This window comes from Gobio gobio (assembly GCF_949357685.1).
Source record: "Gobio gobio genome assembly, chromosome: 24".
Taxonomy (NCBI): Eukaryota; Metazoa; Chordata; class Actinopteri; order Cypriniformes; family Gobionidae; genus Gobio; species Gobio gobio.
In genome coordinates this window covers 27,480,169-27,506,941 of record NC_137120.1, presented here as the reverse complement: position 1 = coordinate 27,506,941, position 26,773 = coordinate 27,480,169, and the positions used below count along the sequence as shown (strand labels likewise).

At 37.7% G+C, this 26,773-nt stretch overlaps 1 protein-coding gene across 1 annotated transcript; it reads left to right on the top strand.

The window, feature by feature from the left end:
• The first annotated feature begins 287 nt into the window (after positions 1-287).
• On the top strand, positions 288-26,773 carry vasna (vasorin a). Its single transcript, XM_079808504.1, has 2 exons — positions 288-490; positions 22,600-26,773. The coding sequence occupies exon 2, from the start codon at positions 22,633-22,635 to the stop codon at positions 24,691-24,693; it is 2,061 nt and encodes a 686-aa protein (XP_079664630.1). The 5' UTR covers positions 288-490; positions 22,600-22,632; the 3' UTR covers positions 24,694-26,773.

Genomic DNA, 26,773 nt, shown 5'->3' with positions numbered 1-26,773 from the left:
GACTTCTGCTCAGGCATTACAATGGACCTTTTGCTCCAAATTTCAATAATTTAACTACGCCATTTTGTATGGAATGCATACTGTATAGCTACGGCACAACAGTGTAGGCTACTGCGAACTACATTTGTTGTGGAGTAGTATAGTATTACACGACATACCCCTTGTTGCCACAGCCCGGCGACGGAGAGTTGTGTCAAGCCTTTTAGAGTTTTGCTCCTCCTTCCTAAAACCCTGGAGGTGTTGCGCTCCTGCCATTCAGTAAAAACACCAGCGTGTTCCTAAAGTTCAGACGTCTGGCTGGACGCAACCTGCACGGATCAGGGACGCTCCGTATGTGCGCTGCATATGATGTGTGTCAAAGCTTGTCTCCAGGAGAAATGATTCCTACTTAGGGAATGACCATTCAAGGGTTTTGAGCTTCATTCTTTTATTCTGCGGTCTCTTGTGGATAAAACAACGCACGCTTACTTCGCCTTTGGAAGTTTTACAGGTAAGCAGTGCAATTCATTATATTGCTACTTGCTGAATATGCCAGAATGTAAACATAAAAAAAATATGGGTTGCACAAAACATTGAAAATAGTTGGGCTACATAAAGACAAATCAAATAATAATCAAGATTTAGTTTTAATTTTGGATTTGTTTACTTTTGTTGCAGAAATTTTGGCAGGGAACTGTTAAAATCTCTGAAATTTAATCTACCGGCTTCTTGCTGGTCTCGTGAGCTCAGTAGGCTACTTTCAATAAAGCATGTCTATTCGTACCAGGTAACCCAAGTCAATATATCACCGTTCAAGGATTGCTTTGGTTGGTGATGAATGCATGGTTGTGAATTGTACGAAACATAACGAATGCGATAAATCATAAAATCGAGTTTCATATTAGGATGTGAATCTTACAGCAAAATAAACCTTAGCTAGGCTATAATGTATTATTGTATTATATTGTATTGCATTAGTCATTAATATTGTTTTATTTTATCTGTGCTAATATGGTGGTGGGTTTGGGGGGTTGACATCCCTAAATTTGGTTTTCATTTTTTATTTTATATTTGTTTACCCATGTGCATGTGTCAAAATCGCATGTAGCCTACTTTTAATCACAAAGTTAGATTAAAAGTTAGCCCCGTTCGCCTGAGGAGATTTCCGGTCGCTACATCTACAAAAAGTGCTATAATTGTTTTTACAGCGCACAAATCTAGATCACACACACACACACACACACACACACACACACACACACACACACACACACACACACACGATGCATTTTTACGCAAGACAAACATCAGCAGCACAATCCTGAAACGTGAAAACTACTGTGATTCCTTTTAGAAGTATTAGGCTACCGGCTTTTTTGTTAGATGTATTTAGCACTGGTGTTGAAAGGTTTAGCTAATATGAAAGGGTTAAACATTGTTTTTACATTAACATTATTGCTGGATTACGGCAACGCGCTTGTGATAGCGTTATTGTCACGTGTGCTCAATACAGTATGCTGTCAATGCGAAACCTGCTGAAGTCAGGCTCCTAATATTGTCCCTGTAAACCTCCACCCCCTTTCTCGCCCAAGCTGCTGGCACCTAAACGGGTGAGTAGTGGTTCTCAGGTGTAAATTAGTTTAGTTTCACAGGGCGTAAAGAAGATTATGCTCATTTATTCCGGCTTTTAACCCCATTATTTTCGTTGCTTCAAAGAAATCTCAACAGTCGAGGAGAGGTTTTGTGGAGGACTCTATTAAGATGTACTTTGGAGCAAGGGTTGAGTGACATGCTGAGATTTTGGCCATTCATTTGAGTGATTCTGAATAGGTTTGGAAATCCTCCTCCTCAGCTGTATGCCCCTCTTTCCTTCGCTCAGTGGTTGGTAAGAGGTCTAGCAGAGATGTTAAAATGGTCACAGCCTTTAAATACCCACTAGACTATCCCAACATATGAGGTAGCATCTGTGAAGTGCAGGTTTTAGAATACACTCATAAAAATAAAGGTATCACCATAGAAAAAACATTTTGTGATGGGCATTTTTATAATCTGAAAAACTTGTCAATTATATTGTATACAAATATATATATATATATATATATATATATATATATATATATATATATATATATATATATATATATATATATATATATATATATATATATATATATATATATATATATTCACCAAAAAAATGAAAGATTCTGTCATTAATTACTCACCCTCATGTCGTTCCAAACCCATAAGACTTTTGTTCATCTTCGGTACACAAATGGAGATATTTTTAATGAAATCTGAGAGAATCTCTTTCTGTCCCTCCATTGACAGATAGAACCTTTATTTTTAAGAGTGTATGCTTTTTATTCTTTATAGTAAGTCCTTTAGAAAAACATATTTTGCTGGCAATAACCCAGAGACCAATATGTTTGTTTAATCTTTAAAGAACCATAAAGCATCTCATGACACTTTACATAAACCGTAAACCAGAATAAGTTGTCAAAACTCAAAAAATTGAGACAATCTGTTGCCTCAATTTTTTTAAGTTTAAAAATGTAAAGTTTAAGTAAGCAGAACTTTCAGATTTTTATTTTGTAATCATACATTTGAATTGCTCTGAACTTGAAATATTTGAGTAAGCTAATTCATACATTAAACTTAAAAATGTCATGCAATCTCAAATTTTTAGTAGTGGAAACTAGACTAGCTTTAAGCTAATTCAATAAATGCCACCTTGCTAATTGGTTACACAATGCTGTGGTAGCATTAGCATAGCATGGCACTTGCTGAATAGGACAGCAATATAATACATTTAACATCTGTTCTCTAACTAAGCTTATGCTCCACACGTCACCATGATAACCCTACAAAAAAACAACAACATAACATAACTCATTATTTTGGGCTTCAGGAGAACCTGTGACGTTGAGAACGCTTGGAAGAACCTTTATTGTTGGTAGAGATGAAGTTTCAATAGTTCAACAGATTGCCTAACCACATATTCGCACTCAACTGACCCTTTGAGCAGCAAACCCAAGTTATTATCTGTTTGTTTAGTAAAATATTGTTTATGAATGACGTCAAAGCAGACCAAGAACCCAGCTGCGAAATCTGAACCGTCATTAGTAATCTAGGCCGCATTCCTCATATAATTTGTGATAATAACTGTAGAAAGCATGTTAACTCGGTCTTCTCGTTTTTGTTTCGGTCAGAGTTAGAGATCAGCTGGCAGTCTGCCAGTCATCGTTCGGGAGAGGCAAACACGGAGGGGGCACTTAGGATCTGAAAGAGGGACGAGCGTATGAGAAAAGCAAAGACTGATACAGAGGGAGAGCAAGCAAAAAGCACAGGCAAACATTCCTGACGCGGTGTCTCAGCAATTTAATTAAAGGGACTAGTGGGACGTTAGAGTGGGCTTTCGGAGGTGAAGGCTTAACCCACCCCCCCCTGGCCAGGCTTGGAATAATCCCAAGGGTCAGCTAATTTGTGCTCGGGTCATGCCACCATGACAACTAAATAGGGGAGTATCTCAGATAGAGCTTCGCAGTCACAGTTAATAACTGCATGATGGACATTAAGACACAGCTAGGAGGAATAAGTGTGTGCAGATGCTGAGTAAAGAACGGCCTTATAGTCTGAGAGGTAGAGTCAAGTGTCTGACATCTGAAGATTATTTAGTTAGAAGCACTTTGATTGCAAAGATTGAGGCTTTTGTGTCTTGACTACAACTCTGGCTGTTGTTAAAGGTCAGATGGAAACTCTAGAAATGCGTCGCTTGTTGTTTGGATTATACTGATCACTCAAAATCACTAAAATCTTTTACGGTAGTGACTGCCAAAGCATGAGCCGTCCTCCTAAAACATGGGATTTGGTTTTCCTTTGGTTTCTTCCTCCTTAAAGTGTTGGCTAAACAAAGGATTGCAATACAAGAGCACAAAAGATGGCACAATGGAATAAAATGCAAGGCCAGAATAATTTGAACGCCTGTCATTCAAAAGTTCAATGTATTTCCTGCCCCTTGTTTGCTCTTTTATTAAATATTGTATTAAATTGTATTATGCATGCAGCTACTGTTTAGAAAAACAATCTGCAAAATGTACCCCAAAAAAATCAGTTCAAATATTCATATGTGGGTTCCATATGGGCCTGTAAAAAACATAATGATCTTATATATATATGTATGAATGTCTATACTGGAATCCATATCGGGGATAATCTCCATAATCTAGTATAAATTAATCTTACATTTAAATGACTTGATTTGATATCTAAAAATCTTTTTTTTTTGTGCCAGAACGTTATACATATTATAAATATTATACATTTTATAATCAGATCATAATGTTTTGAAAGATCCTGCCCGTTTAAAGTCCCCCTGTAGTACATTTTATCCCTTAAAACTTATCTTTGATAACCAAAATGACATATTTAAAAAAAAAATTCTGTGAAAAAAAATGTCTTCATGCCTTAAAATAGCTTGAATGTACCTATACACCCTTACTTCGTTTAGTATACGCGGAACCATGAATATTCAAATGAGCTCCGCCTCCACTGACTCGCACCAGCTCAGAGACCCACCCGCTCATCTTTAGTGTTTATGAGACTGTCTTTGGTTCACTGCAGTTTTAAAGGATTAGTTCACTTCAAAATGAACATTTCCTGATATTTTACTCACCCCCTTCTCATCCAAGATGTTCATGTCTTTCTTTCTTCAGTTGAAAAGAAATTAAGTTTTTTGAGGAAAACATTCCAGGATTTTTCTCCCCATCATAGCCATCATGTTGAAGGTCCAAATCAATGCCGTTGCAAAGCGATTCGAAGGGCTTCAGAGGCTCTGCGCGATCCCAGAACTGGAATAGGTTCTTATTAGGGATGCCACAATTCTCAATATAATATTGAACCGTTCGGTACGGCATTCACGGTTCAATACGCGCTTGTGAATTGCGGTTTTTCGGTTTCGCATTTAATTCATTATTTTTCTACAAATTCTATAATTTGCCTCCATCCCAATACTGAACAACGCGACATACATTCACATCACACGTTCATGGAGGAGTTATACTCACGGAACACTAGAGTTATTCACAATCACCAAAGTTCATTATTTGCATGCGTTTTAAAGGCTTGCCGGTTTCATTCGCGTGCGCGGTTTTAACATGCGCTTTTCAGAGCGCGCGCACTAAACGCCTGTCAAACACGCGATTACTGGACTAAGTAGTCGCCTTACTGCGCTAATACTGTCAAATACACACATGGTTAACATAAACACAGTCGGTTATGTCTAAAGTGAAAGTAAAATCGCAATCGTGTCTGTATATTAGATGCACTGAGGTCTTAAATTGACAACAGGGCAGTAGTGAACATGCTGTCCTTAAAGGGACAGTTCACCTCTAAAATGATGTCATTATTTACTCACTCTAATATTGTTCCAAACCTGTATTCATTTCTCAATGACAGAATTTTCATTTTTGAGTGAACTATTAATACAACAACAAAAGACAAAGAGAAAATCACTCGCTGCTCTTGACTGAAAAACTAATACAGTAGCTAAGAATCAGTGTATATTTTATAGTGAAGTCTATGTAGTGTTTTATTTTTACATTCATTCATTCAATTTCATACTTAAATGCTGCTGTACAGCTCTGAGCTGCCAGTGTAAATCTTTATATATATTTATTTTATATTATACAATACACTAGGAATGTGTACAAGGGTTTTTTTAAGTAAAGTTTTAAGTTTAAGTAAGGTTTTTCAATTCTTTTAAGTAAAATAAAGAAAGAGTATTGCAATAAAAAATAGTCTTTTTTCTCTTTAACCTCTTGCTGTTCCTGTCGCCTAAGAATAGAATAACAAAAACTTTATGTGACAAGCCATCAGAACCGAACCGAAAACCGTGGTTAAAAACCGAGGTATGTATTGAACCGTGGACTAACTGTATTGTTGCATCCCTAGTTCTTATCTAGCAAAATACTCAGCAATGCCATTGACTTATGAATTTGCACATTATTTATCTTAAAGCATATTAAAAACACCACATAAACATATATACAACACTAAAAACTTGATTTTCATCACAGGGGGTCTTTAAGTACTTCCAAAAGTACATTTTTTTAAAATAAGAGGAGCTTGAGTGTAGTTTAACCACTTTGAATTATGAACTGTGTAGTTTCAAAATAGCTTCCCCCAAAACTGCTGACAAGAGATAAGGAAAGCTGGTGAAGAAAAGCTCAAATGCGGTATTATCTCATGTTGTGGCTTTTAGGATTTATTTTATATATGTTCGTGTCATGGTGACACGGGGACTTATAAAAACACAGTTTAGATGGCAACCCTGCTGTTTGCATGATCATGAGTGGAGTGAAGGCAAGCACCAAGAGCAACAAAGAAATATAAACACGTGTATAAATCATAACAGAGGTCAGAAAATGTACACAAAAAAAACAACAACTAGAAGATTGCATGCTGCACTAAAATACTTCCTATCCTAGCTTATTATGCAGCAGAGACAACTATACAAAAGTCATTCGTTGGTTGAATTCCCTGAAAAGTGTAAACACTAAAAACATTACTCTTTTTTTGTGTGTGCATCCTGACCAGCAGCACATAGCAACACTAGCTCAACCAATAGTGTGAGTCTATCTGTTTATCCAGCCAATAGAAGATAAAAGGAGTCGGATCAGGCGCCAGGACGCACAAACGGGGGGGGTTGGGGGGCGGGTGGACATTCATAATTCTTGAGGGGGCCACTGCGTCCCGGGGAGTGGGGGTCTATATTATATATATCTATATCTAGGAGCTCTATATTCTATTCTATTCAGCATGAGTTTTTTATTCCATGCCAATGTATCATGCAGCCACAGATGTATTGCTTGTATAGGGCCCTATTATTTCCGCGATGCAGAAAACGCGAACGGAATCACGGAATCCAGTCTTAAAAAAAACGGAATTTATGGTATAATGTGGAATTTCACGTAATTTGTACATTTTTGAATAAATAAAAAGCATGTCAGAACACTTCAATCAAATCGAGATATAGACTAGTGTCTGTGAATATTAAACAGCAAAAAGACTATTTATATTCAAATCCTGCATGTTCTGCTTGACTCTGTGAATGAATGCCGCAGACGCCGTGGTTTCATTTACCACACACACACACACTGAAGCGCGTGTGACGCTTGCAGTGTTTTCAGCATCTGCTGCCTCACTATGTGACGACAAGGATGCAGTCACTTCTTGAGCATTTTACCATTTCATTTGAGAAAATCTATCGTCACATCATAAACACAGAAACTCACAGGTCTTTATGGCAACCCGTCAAAATAAAAGTTTGGTTTGACTTGAAATTGTGACAGAAATATAACACATTTCGTTGCATTGAACATGTGTAATGACAATAAACTTGAATCTAATCTAATATAATGTAATAATAATAATACTTACACTAATATTAATATTAATAATAATAAATTATTTTTAAAACTTTATTTTTTTGTGCAGCACTTTGACAAAAAGTTTTAGTATCAGGAAACCTGTTCGGAATCAGTCATTATTTTGACATTTTTATGATTTTTTTTAATTTTTTATGATGCAAGCTGCATGTAAAAACAATCCCATGTGCACTAAAAACATCTCTTTCACTCTTTTTTCTGAATGTGAGCTGTAACATCTTGTTATTTTGCTTGAGGACAGAGAGTTATGTCCTTTGGCTGCATCTGTTGGGTGGTGTTCAGGTTTTCACAAGTCAAGAACAGCAAACATCCGTCTACCTTCCTTCAAACGCAGGCGCTCAGGAGAGCACTGTTTGATCAAAGGGATCTGCTTCTCTGATTACTTTGGCTGAGTTATATTAAGGCTGTAACAGTAAGTTCTTACAAAACATATACAAAACATGCACGTGTCACTGACAGGTCAGGAAGATGTTGAGAATCTACAGTTTTGGTGCTATTTTGGAAGGCTTTGACTAAATGATTACAATTTATTGTAATCAAATTTCACAGAAGAAAGTAAATGAGTGCATCCCAATTTGCAAACTATCCATCCATTTAAAGGGATAGTTCATCCAAACACGAAAATGCTATGTTTTTCTGCTTACCCCCAGGGCATCCAAGATGTAGGTGTCTTTGTTTCCTCAGTAGAACACAAAAGAAGATTTTTAACTCCAACCGTTGCCGTCTGTCAGTCGTATAATTCATGTGAATGGGGTCCAATTCTATTAGAGTAAAAAAAACATGCACAGACAACTTCAAATTAAACCCTGCGGCTCGTGGCGACACATTGATGTCTTAAGACACGAAACGATCGGTTTCTGCGAGAATTATTTCACCTATTATCAGACGAATGTCATCATCTCTCCAGACCGCCATAACTTCCTGCGAATAAAGTCAAAATACTGGCGCTGTCATAGATATATACATAGATGCCTCATTAGTGCCTGTGTGGATCGGTCGAATTAGGAATCTACGTATATATTTCTATGATCAGGGCGGTATTTTGATATGAGGTGAAATAATAGCATAAATACTGCTCGGTTTCTCGCAGAAACCGATCATTTCGTGTCTTAAGACATCAATGTGTCGCCACAAGGCGCAAGGTTTAATTTGAAGTTGTCTGTGCATGTTTTTTTTACTCTAATAGAATTGGACCCCATTCACATGCATTATACGACTGACAGACGGCAACGGTTGGAGTTAAAAATCTTAATTTGTGTTCTACTGAAGAAACAAAGACACGTACATCTTGGATGCCTTGGGGGTAAGCAGAAAAACATCAAATTTTCGTTTTTGGGTGAACTATCCCTTTAAATAGTATTCGAGAAATAGAATTAGTGCGTCCCAAATCATAGTATTGTGAAATGAGTATTCCAAAGATACCTGGATGGACTATTTCTGTTTAGAATTCGAAGTGCAGATCGGTGCGCACTCTAAAGGCTAATATTGTCCACAACCTAGCCACCCTCAAGTTGTTCCAAACCTGTATGAATTTCTTTCTTCTGCTGAACATAAAGGAAGATATTTGGAAGAATGTTTGTAATTAAGCAGATCTCGGCAACCATTGACTACCATTTTTTTTCCCTACCATGGTAATCAATGGCTGCCGAGATCTGCTTGGTTACAAACATTCTTCCAAATATCTTCCTTTATGTTCAGCAGAAGAAAGAAATTCATTAAAAATATAAATAATTTTAGGACGTAGTACAAGCGAATTGGGACACGACAAATGTCTTCAGTGTCACCTGATCCTTCAATGTTAATTTTTGGGCGAACTATTCCTTTATGATGTAAATGACGTCTGTTATGATTGGCTTATCAATGCATATTCACACAGCAAAGTCACTTGAGCAACTTGAGGATACTGGAAGAGTTACACTGAGGTCACACTAAAATCGATCAGTGACACGATTGAACTGTCTCAGAGCAAATTCATCAGCAGACTGCCAGGATGGATCAGATAAGCCTCTAAAACACACACACACACACACACACACACACACACACACACACACACACACACACACACACACACACACACACACACACACACACACACACAGTGCACACCGTCTTTCATTGCTTTTCAGTGAGCTGCATCAGTACACAAACAGAGTAGTGTGCTGGAGAACTTCCCTGTAGTATTTAGTTACTTTAGCCACGCTTACACCACGTCTACACATTACAAGCAAGAGCTACATCATTCGGAGGAAGTAAATATACTCCAAGAGGGCCTCAATGTCACCACGGTACAAACAGGTCAGGACAGGCAGGGAGAGAAACGTACTTGGTCCTGTTCCAGCATACCTCGTCATCACTGGAGGTGAACCGACATTGGTTTATTTGTTTTAATGGGCTGTGGGTTGTAAAGAGATCCGCTGGGTAATTCAAGAGGTGTTGAGCTCAAAACACACAATTTTTGTAGTATTTTGATTTTGTAGTATTTTGAACCTGATGATCATCTAAAGAGCATGTTTCAGTGGAAGCAAGAAAATCTGACCTTTTCAACAAAGGAGATCACATGCTCAGTGTCACAAATGTGATTATTTGATTAATGACCAAGAAAATGTGCAAAATCTCATCCATTTGTGCTTTGAGATTTGGTCTGGTCTGACAGACTGAAGTCTTTAGAGTCCCTGACACAGAAAACAATCAAGCTGACACAGCTGGTCAGGAGACAAGACAACCCCTGCGGGGCAAGAAGGGGGTGGCGGGGCGAGTTGTTCCAGCACGTCCCAGCCGTGAGGTCTCTCTCTCTCGCGCTCAATTTAATTCACTTTAAACTTTATGCACATTTATTTCATGTTAAAAATCAGATTCGATGTACTTAATTTGCATGACTATTTCTATTGCGATTCTAAAGAATCTAAAGAACCTGTTGTGCAATGAAAGTTTCCATGGAACCATTGATGCCAATAAAGAATCTTTATTTGGAAGAGTGTTCAATTCACTTGTCATTCATTATATTCAAATGAAAACATTGATTTGCTTTTGTTCATTGCAAATGTTTTGTGGGAGCCCTTGCTCAATTCAATTCATGTTCAGATCCAGTTCAAATGGATTTAATTTACTGTACCCTATTATGTTTTCCATGCAAAAGTTTTCCAAACAAAATGTTTTTCTCTCACTCTCGGTTCAATTCGTATTCAAATTCCAATTCCTATTAATTCAGTTCAATTCACTTCTCATTGACATTCATCAGGTTCATATTCAAATTCAAATGTTTTTAAAGTTTACTCTCATTCCTTTTAGGTTTTTTTTCTCTCTGTGGGTTCAATTCAATACACTTTCGACTTTTAATTTAATTTAATTCGTATTCAGATTTAAATTAATTCGATGTATGAAAACAAAAGTATGGTATCACTGTGTTCCAGTCAGCAGTTTTTGGTTTTATTTAGCTTTCTCTCTCGTTCCCTTTCTCTAGCACAGTTGCTGTGCAATGTGAGTAAACGTGTAATGAACTGCTGAACTTTTTGACTGCAGACCAGTTTTAAACATCATTTAACGCTCAGGGTTTGACTGGTGACTGACATTAGCGCCTAAAATATGTGTACATGCGTATGAGTCTTGGCATTACGATCTATGGCATTAGGCCAGCAACGTTTTTTACTTTTTTGACACCCATTATGTGTCACGTAGTACAATAAATAACAAAAGGTGCTAACTTGAATAACTTGCTGCTTGAATGTTTTTAAAAGGTGTATGACTGTTCACCTTGGCCAGATAAATATGTTCGTCTGTGTGTTTGTTTTTCTTTGAGAGATTTGAAAGCTGTTATGTTTCACTCTATTACACACCGATTTGGTCTGAAAGTAAGCCAGAAAAACAGCTTAGTATCTAGAAAAACTAGTTAAACACCCCCATGTTTATTATGTAATGGTTTGCTCCGTTTTATTATTGGACTGCCTCTGTGGCTTTCATTTTTGCGCCCCTTAGTAAGACAAAAAGAAAGACGGAGCTACACAGTTTTTTGACCGGAGTTTATTTTATTTCTGTTTATTGTACAAGAACTTTCAGTAAACCATTGAAATTTGAACGAAGACCCGAGTCAATTCTTTGTCCGAGAACAACATAGATTATTGCTATTACATTCATTATTAAAACAACTTTAATTGTTATTAGCAGGTCCTCACCCTAAAGCATATGCTATACACTTCACCACAATGGTAACCTCCAAAAACACTAACAAAACACAAACTTTTAAATACCAACATAAAACATTAAGCATTAAAAAGTCTCTTAATTTTCTCATCTTGTTAAAAATGCATCATATAGCACTTTATTTAAACATTTACTCTCCGAATTCAGCCCCTTTGCAAAGCATGATGGGAAATGAAAGTCCTGCTTGATTTGGTAACTTTGGATTGTATGAAAACATCAAGTTATGTCAAAGAGTAACGGTTTTAAGTCAGTTTAACATGAATCAATTACATTTGAACCAGAAACCTGATATAATTGTGTTAAATCAAGATGAATTGCTTAAATATAGTGAACAGCATCATACAATAATTTTTTGAGTGTACGGTTACGTTCACACACAGTTTACTGGAGTGACAACAGCATTCTATAACTAAATTCCCATCCGTACATTTTCAGGACTCGCAACTGCATTCTCGGAAATCGCTCACTGTGTGAACAGACCTGGACTAGGGTGCGTTTCACGAAAGCATCCTTAGCCAACCATGGTAGCAAGTTCCTTCGTTATCAGCATAGTTCAACGAATCGTGCAGCGCCGGTCCAAAGAAAAACTTTGTCTGGGGGCTCCTGTCAGTGCGTTCATAAAAAACCCAAAATGACCACCAACCCCTTAATCTGTTCTGTCAACCAACAGTGAGTTGAAACCAAGCGGCAACCTCCCACAGTTTCCCTTGAAGCCAATACGGAAGTGACTTAAACTGCAATTCATCGACTGGCCACTAGAGACAGGCTCCAGAAGGGAGCAGAATCTCAGCAGAAAAAACATGTTTACAGCCTGGTACAAAAAATTGTGGTTTTGGTCTATACGGCTAATTTTGCCCTTCATGACAACTGTGAGGGGGGGGGTCAATTTTTTTACAACTCATTTGTTTACATTATATAAAGCATTAAAGTTCTGCATTATTAAGGACGTGGCCACTTTGAGTGACAGGTGGATAGCCATTTATCTGCTGTCTGTTAGTCATCGCGTCATCTCAGCTCCACCCACGTCCAGCCTTTTTGCCCATTTTCTGTTATCCGGGAGTGACGCGCTGCCAAGATGGCAACGGCCAGCTATGGGTGAATCCTATGGGTGACGTCACGGACACTACGTCCATATTTTTTTACAATCTATGGTTGAAACATTCAGTAATACAAAAAACCCCAGAAAAAATTAAATATGCATGTAATGAACAATTTAGCCTACTACTAATAATAGCCTACTAAACAGAAATTGAATAATCAAATGTAAAAAAAAAAGAAGAAAAGTTTTGGTCTTCACTGTATAAATTAAATTTACATTGATTCAGTGAATTATTATCTCATTTTCTTTTGTTGATAGATTAAAATTAAAAATTAAAAAGAGAGCTTCAGGTTTATTAGGCTACTGTCACTTTAAGACCAAATGCACAGACCTAATACACTGACAAGCATTCGATTACTTTCCCAGCTGTTTATGTTCACTGAAGACACAACTGAATGCATTTAAGTTCCCAAGACGGACATTTTGATATATTTGTGTGTGTATTTGTCCGTTTAAGCGCACACCGAAGCCCAAAGTAGCCTGTACTTGCCCATGTTTCTCTCCATCTCTCGGATCACGTGGACAGAAAGCGTTTGCAGCTCAATATGCTTTTACATGTGACGTTACATGATTCGACTGATTTGGATGTTACGTTATGGTGACAGCGCACTTCCTTTAAAGGAAAGGAACGGCATCATGTTTTCATAATCGTTGGAAGCCAAAATCAAAAACAAAATATAATATGGCGCTATATAAATAAAGTTGACTTGACTTGACTTGACAAACAGCATTGCAAAGTTGTGTGGTTTGAACGACAGTTCTCGACCTGTTAGAAGCATAGTTTCTTGTTTTTATGACATGTGGACTTTTTTTTTGTTGTCATCATTTACTTTTGAAAAATATGGGGAACCAAACAGTTGATGGACCCCACTGACTTCCAAAGTAGGAAAAAAAATACCATCCATCAGCTGTTTGGTTTCCAACATTCAACAACAACAAACGGTCATGACTATAGTTGATTTCTTCAACAATACATCGTACTATGACAGTTTATCAGCGAGTTACATGGTTGTACGTGTAACGCAATGCACCCTTAGACAATTAGTTGCAGGTTGTCATGTTTAGTAATATCGGTAACTTTAGGTTTTACGTTTAGCTTTTACAGCTGAAGGTTTTGCATCCAGCCACTGTTCTCTACCAGAGCGGCTCTCATCCGTTTTGTGTGCTACACATACACGTGACTCAAATGCAACGCTCTCAACCAGATATAAACGCTGCTGTCAGTAAATAAAGATTTGTCGGATGATCTCGCAATTTAATTGTACTCTTGTCATGTCAAAAATCAAGCGACAATAAAGAGGACGGTTGACAAAGTACAAAACAAAAGTAAAAAAAAGCAAGAGAAGGGTTGATTTTGGCATTAAACAATGTACAGATAGGCTACATTTAAAATGCCACAACATCAAAACATAACATCTACTTATCTGATATGTCACATATTAACACATTTGAAGTTAATTCTTCTTGTTTTATGGATGTAGATATTTTTGAATCGCACAACTGCATTTTTTGTAGTGCATAATCATATACACTAAAAGTGAATATGAATCATGCACACACAATGCCATGGCTGCAGATTATGCCACCTGACAGCATTTTACAGATAATCCAGTCGCAAACACACTCTTCTTTCAAATGCTGCCCTTCAGAAAAATATGTGCAGCACAAAAGGACGCTACAAACACCACAATGACATCTTTCCTAAACACACCCATCCTAAAATACCAGAAATGCTAAAGTTGACCACACATACATATAGATAGATAGATAGATAGATAGATAGATAGATAGATAGATAGATAGATAGATAGATAGATAGATAGATAGATAGATAGATAGATAGATAGATAGATAGATAGATAGATAGATAGATAGATAGATAGATAGATAGATAGATCTTTGTAACAGTATATGACAGGCTGGCGTGTGTCAGAGGCATGTGTATGTTGGAATACTTGGTCTTTTGTCTTGTTAAGTTTCTCATGTTTCTCACAGAAATGCGTTGTCTTCCCTGATGTGCATGGCTAGCAGGTGTGCACACGCTCACAGTAGATTCATTGTAACTTGAACTGCCTGAAGCCCCTGGGCAAAGCTGGGGGAGGACATACACCTTTATTGCACCTAGTCTGGTTTAAGACACTTGCAACTTTTTAGCGTCTTTTGTGTCTTTTTGAGAGTGTGTTTGTCTGGAGGGAATGATGTGTGTGTGTGTGTGTGTGTGTGTGTTTGTATTAATGCTATGGCTGAAACTACTTGTTAAGTGGACCTAATTATGGTTATTTAATAATAATCAAAAGAAATCTGAGCCTAAAATCTTTGCTATTGTCATAATTAATTACACTGTATTTTAAAATAAAAGTTATTTTCTGATCTTATTTATGTATTGATTATTATTATTATTATTATTATTATTATTATTATTATTATTATTAATGCAAAAAAGAAGTATACTTACTTTTTTTCAGAAGTTTAAGTTTACCCTCTTCTTTTTAAGGAACATTTCCAGCTGTATAGTGTTGAGTTGGTTCTTTGGATATTATATTTCATCATATTGATTTATGGCTTCTTTGACCTCAAAGTACTTAATTCTTGTGTTATTTTCCATCAATATAATTATATTAATGTAATTTATACGATAATATAATAATTTTTTACAATTTATAATATATTTATATATATTAGTGCTGGGAATCGATTAAAATAAATTAACTAATTAATCACATTTTTCTGTAATTAATCGCGATTAATCGCAAGTAATTGTATTTGTTCGCAAGTAGTTATTGTAATAATTTCAGTTACTCTCAAAATTAATGTAGAAACAATTTAAAGACAGTATATTTTAAATATGTGTTGTAATGGCATGTTTTTATGAATGACGGCCAGTATCACTGATGTCTCTATGAAATATTAATGACGTTACATTACAGTATAACTGAAAGCTCCCAATTTCAACATTTATTAGGCTTTAAAAAAACAACTTTTAATTTAAGTGAACTTAAAACAATCTTTACATAACCCATTATAATAAATGTAATTTTTTTACCTGTGGCCTTCCCTGTTAGACATATACAGAAATGTAATAGTTATCAAACACCTTTCTTAACTGCATAAATAATAAATGAAATATAGATTAATCATCATTAAAGCTACAATTTTCTCTTCTCCCGTTGTTCTTTGATGAACATTAATGACAGGCATCATCAGTGCTCCTGTCACTTTAAGAACGGCCGCTGACGAACATGACGCGGATCTGACGCGCTGTCCAGCGCAACTAATTTCCTCACAACTCTTTAAGTTCATTTAAGACGTTATTTAACTAATTTAAGACTCCTAATATGAGAATACTCAAAATTCTCTGTGTTGTTGTTATTGTTTGTTCAAGAGCAAAAGAGAACTCGATGTGAGCAGGAGACTGACACGAGTTTGTCTGTGCGTCGAGTGTGTGTGTGTATCAGAGTGTCCCTCGATTAGCTGACATGAGACGCAGCCACACAGACAGAACATTGACATACAGCGTGTTCTCTTGTGTCTTGTTGCGCTTGGAAGCATTTACATGAATAGGAGCGTGATCATGTAACGCTAGGCAAAAATGGATATAAAAACGGACGCTGTGTTATTTGCGTTACATTTTTTTAATGCGTTAAGCTGAAAAAATGAATTGCCTGCGTTAACGTGTTAATTTGCCCAGCCCTAGTTATTTTCCATTAATATAATTATATTAATGTAATTTATACGACAATATAATATTTTTTAACAATTTATAATATATATAACACAAATTTGTATAATACAAAATAATTAGGTAACACTTTATTTTGATGGTTCGCTTTAGACAGTCTGTTGACTATAAACAACATTGCACCTACATTTCAACTAACTCTCATTAGAGTATTAGTAGACTGTCCGCTTAAAGCTACAATATGTAATTTTTCGCCGCTAGAGGTCGCTTATTCAAAACAAAGGCATAGCTTGATGACACCTTGATTTCACTGAGCTTTTATTATGCCACAGTCGCTGCTTTCGCTTCTTCCGCTCATGCATATGTGGGGTAATGCAGTGCTGTTTTATACTAGTAGATACATTTGAGTGTGTTGAAAGTTATGTTATAATGCTCGCCGACAAATATGAGACACTTGTTGCTCACTGCAGTAAGCTAGATCGATATTAGTCATGGTAAAAAATGGTACTCGCAGTAAATCAAGAAAATGAGATTTAAACAATAAGATCAACTGTGTTGAGCTAAATAACAATGATTTGTTTCCTTTCGATGAATGTATCCAAACAGTTGCTCACCTGTCTAATAAAACATAATATATTAAAGCGTATTTGGTGTTTCCATAGGTTCTACAAAATAACATAAAAATGTAAGTACACACATCAACAAAATATATGACATTGTTCTAGTGGTTTTTGGATGTTTTAATCCACAAATCTTGCATATTGTGCCTTTAATATCTGCTAACACTTTATTGTGATGCTCCCCAACAGACAGTCTAATACTGAGAATTAGTTGACATGTAGATGCAGAGTTACACAGAATGAATGAATGAGGCATTTATATAGCGCTTTCATATGTACTACTGTACACCCAAAGCACTTTACAACTCTCTCCTCAACCACCACCAGTGTGCAGCATCCACTTGGATGCAGTACAACGGCGCCAGTGCGCTCACCACACACCAGCTATTGATGGAGAGGAGAGAGGGTGATAGAGCCAATTCAGTGGATGGGGATGGGGAATGTCTAAAGGAGACAATCAAAATAAAGTGTAACCAATAATTATATTGATATATAGAGCTCAGAAATCACTTTCTTTTTCTGCTTTTTCTGCTGTCAGAAAACAGCAATGTTTAGCAAATGTTTCATTATATTCCAATTTTGCACATAAGTTAAATTCGCAGCTTTGGATGGAAACAGCTATTGTCAGGCATGCTATTGGGTAATATTAAAAATGAAAAATAGTCAAGAATAGCTAAGGCACTTAATGTAATGGCACTTTTCATGATCCAATCAATACCAATACAAAAAATGGTTGCAAATGCTGAAAATTGTACAGTAAGTGTATAGCCTGTAGCCTAAATGTGGATAACAGAGCTCAGATAATTTAGTCTCAGAACAATTGGATAAGAAATACTTGAGTTCATATTGAGATCTCTACAGAAATCCTGATAAATCTAAGCACACGGATATTGTTGGTGAGGTGAGATTCCTAGCATGCAAAAGTCAACATTTGCTCCCCATTTAATCTCATTGATGTCCAAGGGAGAAAGAGTGAAGATACTGAAGCTATCTTATTTGTGATTTTAGTGCTAGTCGGATTGGCTCTGGCTCTGTTTTAGAAGCTTATGTTGTGGTTGAAGTGAAGCATGAGGAAAATCACAGTTATCCAGATGAATCTGTTTCATATTTTAAACCAGCCACATGCTCATGTGCTTGATTCCAGCCTGTGTAAACACAAACAGTTGCTTACGGTGTGCACACATTCGCACAAAATCCACATTTAAATGCAGATGCCTTTTTTTTTGGCTTCCTCTCTGAAATCCTCCCCCTACCCTAATGGCAAAACAGTTACTTAATGGGAGCACGCTGTCACCCGGAGAGACCGGCCCAATGCATTCTGGGTAACACAATCCAGCTGGTCTCAGGAGTTGCTGACGGAAATGTGTATTTATCTGTGTGTGTGAATATATGCGTGTGGCTGTGATTAATGTCAGGCAAGACAGTAGCGTTGCAAATATGTTATTCAAAGAAACACACACTTACACCTCTGTCTGTAGGCCTACTAGTAAATGTTAGTGTGTAGCCTATTATGTCACACATATTGAAACTATAGCTAAAAGCTAATTTACAATAGGTTAACTGCAACAATCAAGCTACTATTTAGAAAAAGTAATTAACTAACAATAAGTAATTGGTTACATTGCAAACATGTAACAGTTAGCTAAACTATTAAAAACATTTAATCACACTACAATCTACTAACAGAAATAATTAGCTACACTGTAAGCTAGCAATAAGCAGTTAGCTATATATAAGCTAGCTACTAGCAAAAGCAGTAGCTAAATATTTTTATCAGTAGCTTTTGGTGTAGCTAAATATCTTACAAAAAAGTAGCTGAGTTAGCTACACTACAAGCCACTAACAATAAGCAGTTAGCTATAGCCTACTACACAACAAAGCAACTAGCAAAACATGTAGCTAAATATTTGTATTAGTGTCCTTTGGTGTAGCTAAATATCTATCAAAAAATAGTTAGCTACACAAGCTACTAACAATAAGCAGTTAGCTACAACACAACAAGCTACTAGCAAAAGCTGTAGCTAAATATTTTTTATCAGTAGCGTTTGGTGTAGCTAAATATCTAACAGAAATGGTTAGCTATACCACAAGTAACTAACAGTAAGCAATTAGCTATAGTACGCAAGCTACTAGCAAAACGTGTAGCTAAATATTTGGTGTAACTAAATATCTATCAAGAAAATGTTAGCTACACTACACACTACTAACAATAAGCAGTTAGCTATACTACACAACAAGCTACTAGCTAAATATTTTATCAGTAGTGTGTAGTGTAGCTAAATATCTAACAAAAATAGTTAGCTACACTACAAGCTACTAACAAAAACTATCTATTGTTGGGGAAAATGAAACAAATAAGCTACTGTAACACTATATCTAGATAAGTTAGTAGCACCACTATTATTTAGTTAGTTTAGTTAGTTCCCCAATGACTGTCTTTCTCTGGTCTCTCCTCATGACGATCATATTACAAATATACACACACTATTGAACTTCTTAGCCTCTATGCAGGATTTAGTCAAATCCTTTGGTTTCGGCTGTAGTTATTTAGAACTTTGTCATTCTAAAGAAGTTTTTAAAGGAAGGATAAAGAATAAAAAAGAACGAGTTAAAAACAAAACCCATACCAAATACAAACTTCTGCGTAAACAGGGTCATTCGAGGTGTCTCATATTGTGTCTCTCCACTTTCTAAATCTTGTTAAATCCCTCTCTCATCGCTGACTAATATTAAAAAATACATACTTGTCAGAAGTAATGAGAAGTCTAATAATATTGCAAACGGATGTTTTTTTGGTTTCTCATTCAGCTGGGCATTCATTCATCATTCATGGCTTAGGAATAAAATGAAGCTGAGCCAAACCCAGAGGGAGTGTGTGTCTGTGTGTTGGAGTGTTACCTGTGTGTTGATTTGTGTGTGTGTGTGTGTGTGTGTGTGTGTGTAAGCTTGCCAGTGTTCTTGTGTGTTTGGCGAGAGGCTAAAAAAGTGTCATAATCAGAAAGAGATTAGAAGAGAAACCCTGTGTTTATTTTCGGACCCTCATGTCATCAAGCATGTTTTGAATTGTTGTGTCTGTACATTGCAACTCAATGGGGTCCAAAACAATTTTCATTGACTATTTTAAACATTTCTTCATTTTGTGAAGAAAAGTGAAGGGCAAATTCTGATGACAGAATTTAAATGTTTGGGTGAACCGTTCCTTAAGTGCACATCTCTAACACTCCCTTTATAAAAAAGCATGCTGGCAATTTAAGGCATTATTATTAATCATTGACTAAGATTAAGATTACTCTGATGTGTGATGAATAAAGGGAACAAAAGGTGTTCGGCTCTGCTTCACCTGTGACCTCCTTTCGCTCATCATGCCACCCTCGTCAAACCTGTTTTCACGCAATCAGTTGTGACAGAAGCTTGGCAAACACGGGCATGAACCCTGAAACAAATAAAGAGAGAGTGAGTGAGAGAGAGAAATGTCAAACCCTCTGGAGGCCCCATACCTCCCTGTGATGAAGATGGATTTTTAGGGTTATTGCAAAATTCCTGCCGTGCCGGTGGGATTGTGCGGAAAGGGAGAATGGAAGGAGGGCAGAATGAAAGGTATCAACCCACTTTAATGAAATGGCTCTAGTTTCTGTCAAAAGTCAAGCAACCTACAGAGAGTACAAACACAGTGTTTAGCAAGAGGAAAGCTTGAATGGAGAGCCAAAACAAGGACAAAGCTATACAATTAATGTGAAAAACTACAGCTAAAATATCAAAACTAAATATACATCAGATAAGATGGAAAGGAAAACCAAAGGGTTATCAGACTAAGATGAAATGGTTGAATAATTATTCAAATAATTGAGCCAAATTGAATGTCACATTAGCTAAACACAAGGCAAAGTAGGTAAACTCATACACTGTTAATTTTTAGAAACTTGGTAGCTGGTTTCTAGCTGGTCCCAACAACCTGGTCATAGATGGTCAAGCTGATTTTTGGAAAGCGATGACTAGCTGACCAGCCAATGACTAGCTTGAACCAGCTAATAAGTAGATATCATGTTCCACAGTGATGCAACTGAGTCAAACAGTCTTCAATGGAAACAATTTCAGATTAGATTAAAACAAAGGGTGAGCAAATATCACAAGACTATGAGCAAACAATCACAAGCCTTCCTAATAGCCAAGCCATTGCCCTTCAAGGAGAAGAGGGAACGAAAGGGCAGAGAAAAATAGATTAATGGTTGATGTGAGAAAAAGAGGCTCACAAAAGGGAACTCTGACAGAAAAAAAGGATGAAAAGAGTGAGTGTACCTGCCAAACGAATGGTTGTTCATCTCCCTCAATAGACTGGCCCTTTAACGTTCAGAACTCTTGTTGGAACAGTAAACTATTCTTTGTGCTCACAAACATACACATTGTTACCTCAGCAGAGGAGAAGATGGGAGGCTCTTTGTTCACCAAATCAAAGACATCTGAGAGATTATTGAACAATTAGATACACAAAATGACACAAGGACTTTAATTGAAAATTTAGAGGCTTAAAATCACTACAAGACCGTCTGTCACTTTTAAATAGCTACTTAAGTTCAGACATTCTTAGTTGTGTCAGTGAAGAGTTGAGAAACTGGGTGGGCTCCTTTAAGGACACATTCTGGGATGAGGTCTAAACTCTCTGAGATGAACTCATTAAGCAAACAGTGGAAAAAGTGAAACTAAACGCAAGGCAGGTCAACAGACATTCAGTCAACATTCGGTCAACTGGGATATTTACCACAACCATTGTTGGATGATCTCAGAAAATACAGGAAAATAATGATAAAGTTCCTCAGCCAGACTATGAAACAAGGTTTAATTACAGTGCACAAATCATCAGGGGAGTCATGTACCCGTTTATTCATTTTTACTGAGGCACCAGTGGCCATTCCGACTCATTGAGATCACATTTACTGAACATTTCTAGTTATTAATAAGCAATACAATAATGTAGTAAATGGGTGATTTCTGCCACAACGTTTCAGACCAACCTGTCTTTTCTTACCGGCAATAATTGTGCAACCTAATTATCAAAGTTCATTGGGTCATCACAACAATTAGTCAACATTACTGTGCCCTGGTGCGGTTGTTGTTTTCTCTGTGTAGGGATGGACTTGACAAAAGCTTCAAACATGCATGTTTCTGTTTGTACAAGTCATGTAAAGCAATTGTTCAAAACTGGTTTTGCTTAAGGACCCAAATTTTACACAGTCCCAACAAAAGAACCAAAATGTTATAGCAAAGAGAAGCGAGACTGAACATCAAACAATAAAATGTATTAATATTATAATGAACTGCATAGGCCAGCCATGGGATGTTCAATCCTGCTCCACGTCCTGCAGAGTTTAGCTCTAAATTGCTCCAACACACCCTGACTGAAAGTTTGCTTTTCCTGAAAACTTTGGTTAGTTATTTCAGTTGTGTTTAATTGAGGTTGGAACGAAACTTTGCAGGATAGTGACCCTCCAAGAGTAGGATTGGACAGTCCTGTCAAAGGCCCAATAATGTGTAAACAAGATTTTAGGTTTTATTGGGTTTCTTTTTTTTCTATTGCAGGTTTCAATCACAAAGGCCAGACGCTGACCGACGATGCGGCCATTATCTCCCCTGTCTCATCTCATTTTATTTCACTTGCTGTGTGGATCTCTGAGCAGCAGATGTCCTCCAAACTGCTCTTGCAACCCCCCTGGCTTCATCTTCTGTGTCCAGCAGAACTTGATCTACATGCCTCGTGGCCTCCCCTCCTCCACAAATGACCTCTACGTCTTTCAGAACAACATCAACACCTTGCAACAGCAGGACTTTGTAGAGCTCAGCGAGCTTGTGATGCTGGATTTGAGTCAGAATACCCTCAGTGAAATCCCTGATGGGGTGTTCAGCCCACTCTCCTCTCTACGCAACCTGGATCTCTCCTCAAACCGCATTACTCACATTTCCAAAGACAGTTTCACAGGACTGGTCAACCTGGAAAGGTTGTATCTCTACAGCAACCTCATCCAGAGCATTCACCCAGTTGCTTTTGAGGGACTGGAGAACCTACTTGAGCTGAAGCTTCAGGGGAATAAGATTAGTGTGTTGCCAGCTCTGGGACTGCCCAAACTGCTCCACTTGGACCTTAGTTATAATAGTATCCCACCACTTGGACCTGAAGATTTACAGACACCACACCTTGAGTCTCTTAAAATAGCTGGATTGAAGCTGACCAGTCTGGATGAGGAGCTGCTAAGGAGCCTGGTGAACCTACATGTGCTGGATGTTTCACAGAACTTGCTTGTAGAGATGCAACCTACACTGAGAGCAATGGGTGGTCTTCGGCACCTCAATTTAACCGGGAATCCCTTGGGATCCCTAAAACAAGAAGACTTCCAAAATTTGGTTAATTTGCTAGAGCTTGACTTGAGCAACCTTTATTTGCAAGGCTTCCCCGAGGGCTTCTTCAACCTTTTCCCCAAACTTGAGAAGCTCACCGCAGCTGAAAACCCCTTTAACTGCCTCTGCCCACTGGCCTGGTTCCCAACATGGCTAAAGGATGCACATGTAGAGCTGTTGAGGATGGAAGAGACTCGTTGCCACTTTCCCCCAATAAACTCTGGAAAGGTTTTGGCAAAGTTGGAGCATAAAGATTTTGGCTGTCCCACAACAACCATTGAGTTAACAAGTGCAGGGACAAGTAGTACTACGAGCAAGCCCACAAACTCCACCACACCATTAGGCACAACACACGCCCTTCCCCCGGCACCACCAAGTGAGATGTCCTCAGCAGACTTAGACAGCTTCCCTCTTTCCCAGACCACTGCCTTCCCCAGAAGAATCCCAGAAGATTCTGAAGAAGAGGACATTATGTGCCCCTCCAATATTTGTCTAAATGGGGGAACATGCGTATTTGACTCAAATGGTTTGGTGGTTTGTCTGTGCACGTCTTCAATGTCAGGACTCTACTGTGAGATTCAAAATGAAGTTATGCTTCCCCCGCCTTCACCTAGAGTTTCTATCGAGACCATTGCTACAATACAGCCCAACACAATCAGCTCTCTTCACATAACCAGCACTTCCATTTCATTAGACCTTCACCGTTACTTTCACACAAGACCAAACATCCGTGGAATTCGTCTGACTTACCGAAACTTGTCAGGCCCAGACCGGCGGCCCCTACAGCTGAATGTGCCTCCAACTTACCCCGAGTACACGCTTAGAGGGCTACAGCCAAACAGCACCTATTCTGTATGTGCTAGCCCACTGGGAGAGCCGGTCCATGACTCAGTTAGTGACTGCATGGAGGCTCACACATCAGGAATCCCACCCTCCTCCCACCAGCCCAGCGTTGACAGGACTGAGCCTTCTTCCTCTCTCATACCCATTGTGGTAGCTGTGGCGGTGGTGATGGTTGCTGCCATCGTAGCTACTGTTGTGGTTGTCCGCCGCAGGAGGAGATCCAAGGCTCCAGTAGATATGGACTTACATGAGTCATCTCCTCTGGAGTTGGAAGGAGTGAAAACCAGTCCAGAGAATGGGCTGGCGCATCCAAAACAACCCGACATCACAACTTGCCCATCTTTAGCACAAAACAGCTTGGAATATGAGGCACCTTTAATACAAGGACAGTGTCCAGCCAACAACAATGTAGCTTGTACAAAACCTTTGTATGTGTAAAAGCCATATTGGAATTCATACTTCCAGCCCACAGAGGGCAATGTGCTCCATGACTCCTGCAGGCGGGTGCGATGCAGACACTAGATAGACTCTGGTGGGTTGGTTAACATTTTAGCGCATCCCAGCCAAACGCTTAAACTGACTGCCAGTATTTAAACCAGGTGCATTTGCCATGGACATTTTTTTTTACAGATACAATTTAAGTGCCTTTTATAACCATAAATATCAGACTCTAATGAGAATTTCTCTCTAAGAAGTGGCCAGACATGAATGAACACAGTGTTGCTAAGCTGGAAAACAGGTCGCTTTAGAGGTAGCTCATTAATTGTGTAGCTGGCTCTGGAAGTGGTAGACAGGAGTCAAACGTTCTTGCCTGGACGCCTGGACTTTTTTTTGTCCAGAAAATAATTGCACTGATCAGAGACAATGGGACTGTGAGGTGCCTAAAGAAGCTGAACTTGATCAGCCTCTGAAAAGATGCTTCAAAACATACAGCATCAAAGCATCCCTCTGTCCCTCTACCCCATTTGTCCTGCACAGGAGATTTGCTGTGAAAAAATAATAATGAAGAGACATTTTCTTACTTTGTCTAGTTTACGCTGTTTTGTTAAAGTTATGTTGTTATTATATTTTTGTATCTTTAAAGGAATATTTCACCACAAATTATTTTTTGTTATTTACTCACCCTCGTGTCATTCCAAACCTGTATGATCACACAGGTTTTGAAAGACATTATGGTTTGTAAATAACATAATTTTCATTTTTGGCCCTACTTTTCCTTTAAGCACCATTTCTGTCCCTTTTTGTGTTTAGTTGTGTTTGTATTGACTTTTAAACATGTAGCAAGCATTATTTCTCCTCTCACTTGAGTGCAACAAGTTAAAATGCTTTTACTTCTGAATGAAAACAAACTCACTTTACATGAGTGAACTCTCCGTCCTGCGATCATCTGACAAAGAAACACTTTGCAAGACTATAAACACCCACAGCCATTTTTGACCTCAAAAATTCCACACGTTAACAAACAGACTAGTACTATATAAGGAGATGGATAACAAAGCTTTTAACAAAGCTGTTTTTTGACGTGCCAACTTTCTAAAAATGTCCTGTAGTCATAATTCAAACTGGGCCCCAAACACAGACAAACTAGGGTAAGGCTTCAAAGCCAGGTTTTTTGTACATGTTGCCGAGCTGAACGCAGTTTATTCCGTATGGAGTAAACTAGGCCAGATGGCTTTGCTCACTTGTTGCAACCAGACTATGAAAAGTGTACTATAGTAGAGTGATGGTATCAGGTGGTAATACAATGGTAATTTGATATATAGGGTACTAAAAACTTGATTTAATTTGTTTAGCAAAATTAGTTGCCTCAGATTTTACCTGAATCTTCAATGACCTTTTAATTTAGAAAGAAATATAAATAGACTAATGTACATAGAGATTGAATTTCTCTGTGAAAGCATAAAAGTGTTCAAGCCTAATGTGTTATTGTGGAATTGCCTATTTATGTGCATTATCAGAGCAGTAAAGTTGTGCTAAGAGAAATGGAGCCAGTACTCTAATCCAAAGTGAGGAAAGGTCAATTGTCAAATTCTACCCACTCTCTTTTTTAGCCCTGCGCCTCACATGTTTGTGACCGTATACAGTATGTGCGCTGAAGATGTCAGCGTCTAGCACATCTAAACATTTTTTGAACTGGAAAGAGGAACAGCTTTACACAGCATGAGGGGCTTCAAATATTTGAAACATTTTCAAAACCGCTTTCAAGTCCCATGCTTACTTTGGGATGCTTGTTGTTGCTCTTTTGTTGTGTGCAAAGCCAAGTCTTCTTTTTTTGGATGTAAAAAATGTGTACTCTTTGGAAGAAAAATGTGACGTCTGTTGAGAAAATAAAATGGAAAAAACACTCTTCTGTGACTGTTATTCCCTGCTGAAACGTTATGCTTGTATTTTGTAACAGCATGACCACAAAGATCTAACTTTTATGAGGCTTTAGTTTAAATCAGTGCAAATGTTTTAATAGTTTTTCTGGAATTATCTACAAATTGAGTAAAATTAAGCTACAGCATTCCTTATTTAC

Excerpts from the sequence above, each read along its gene's own strand:
- vasna (XM_079808504.1), top strand. The coding sequence starts at position 22,633 with ATGCGGCCATTATCTCCCCTGTCTCATCTCATTTTATTTCACTTGCTG.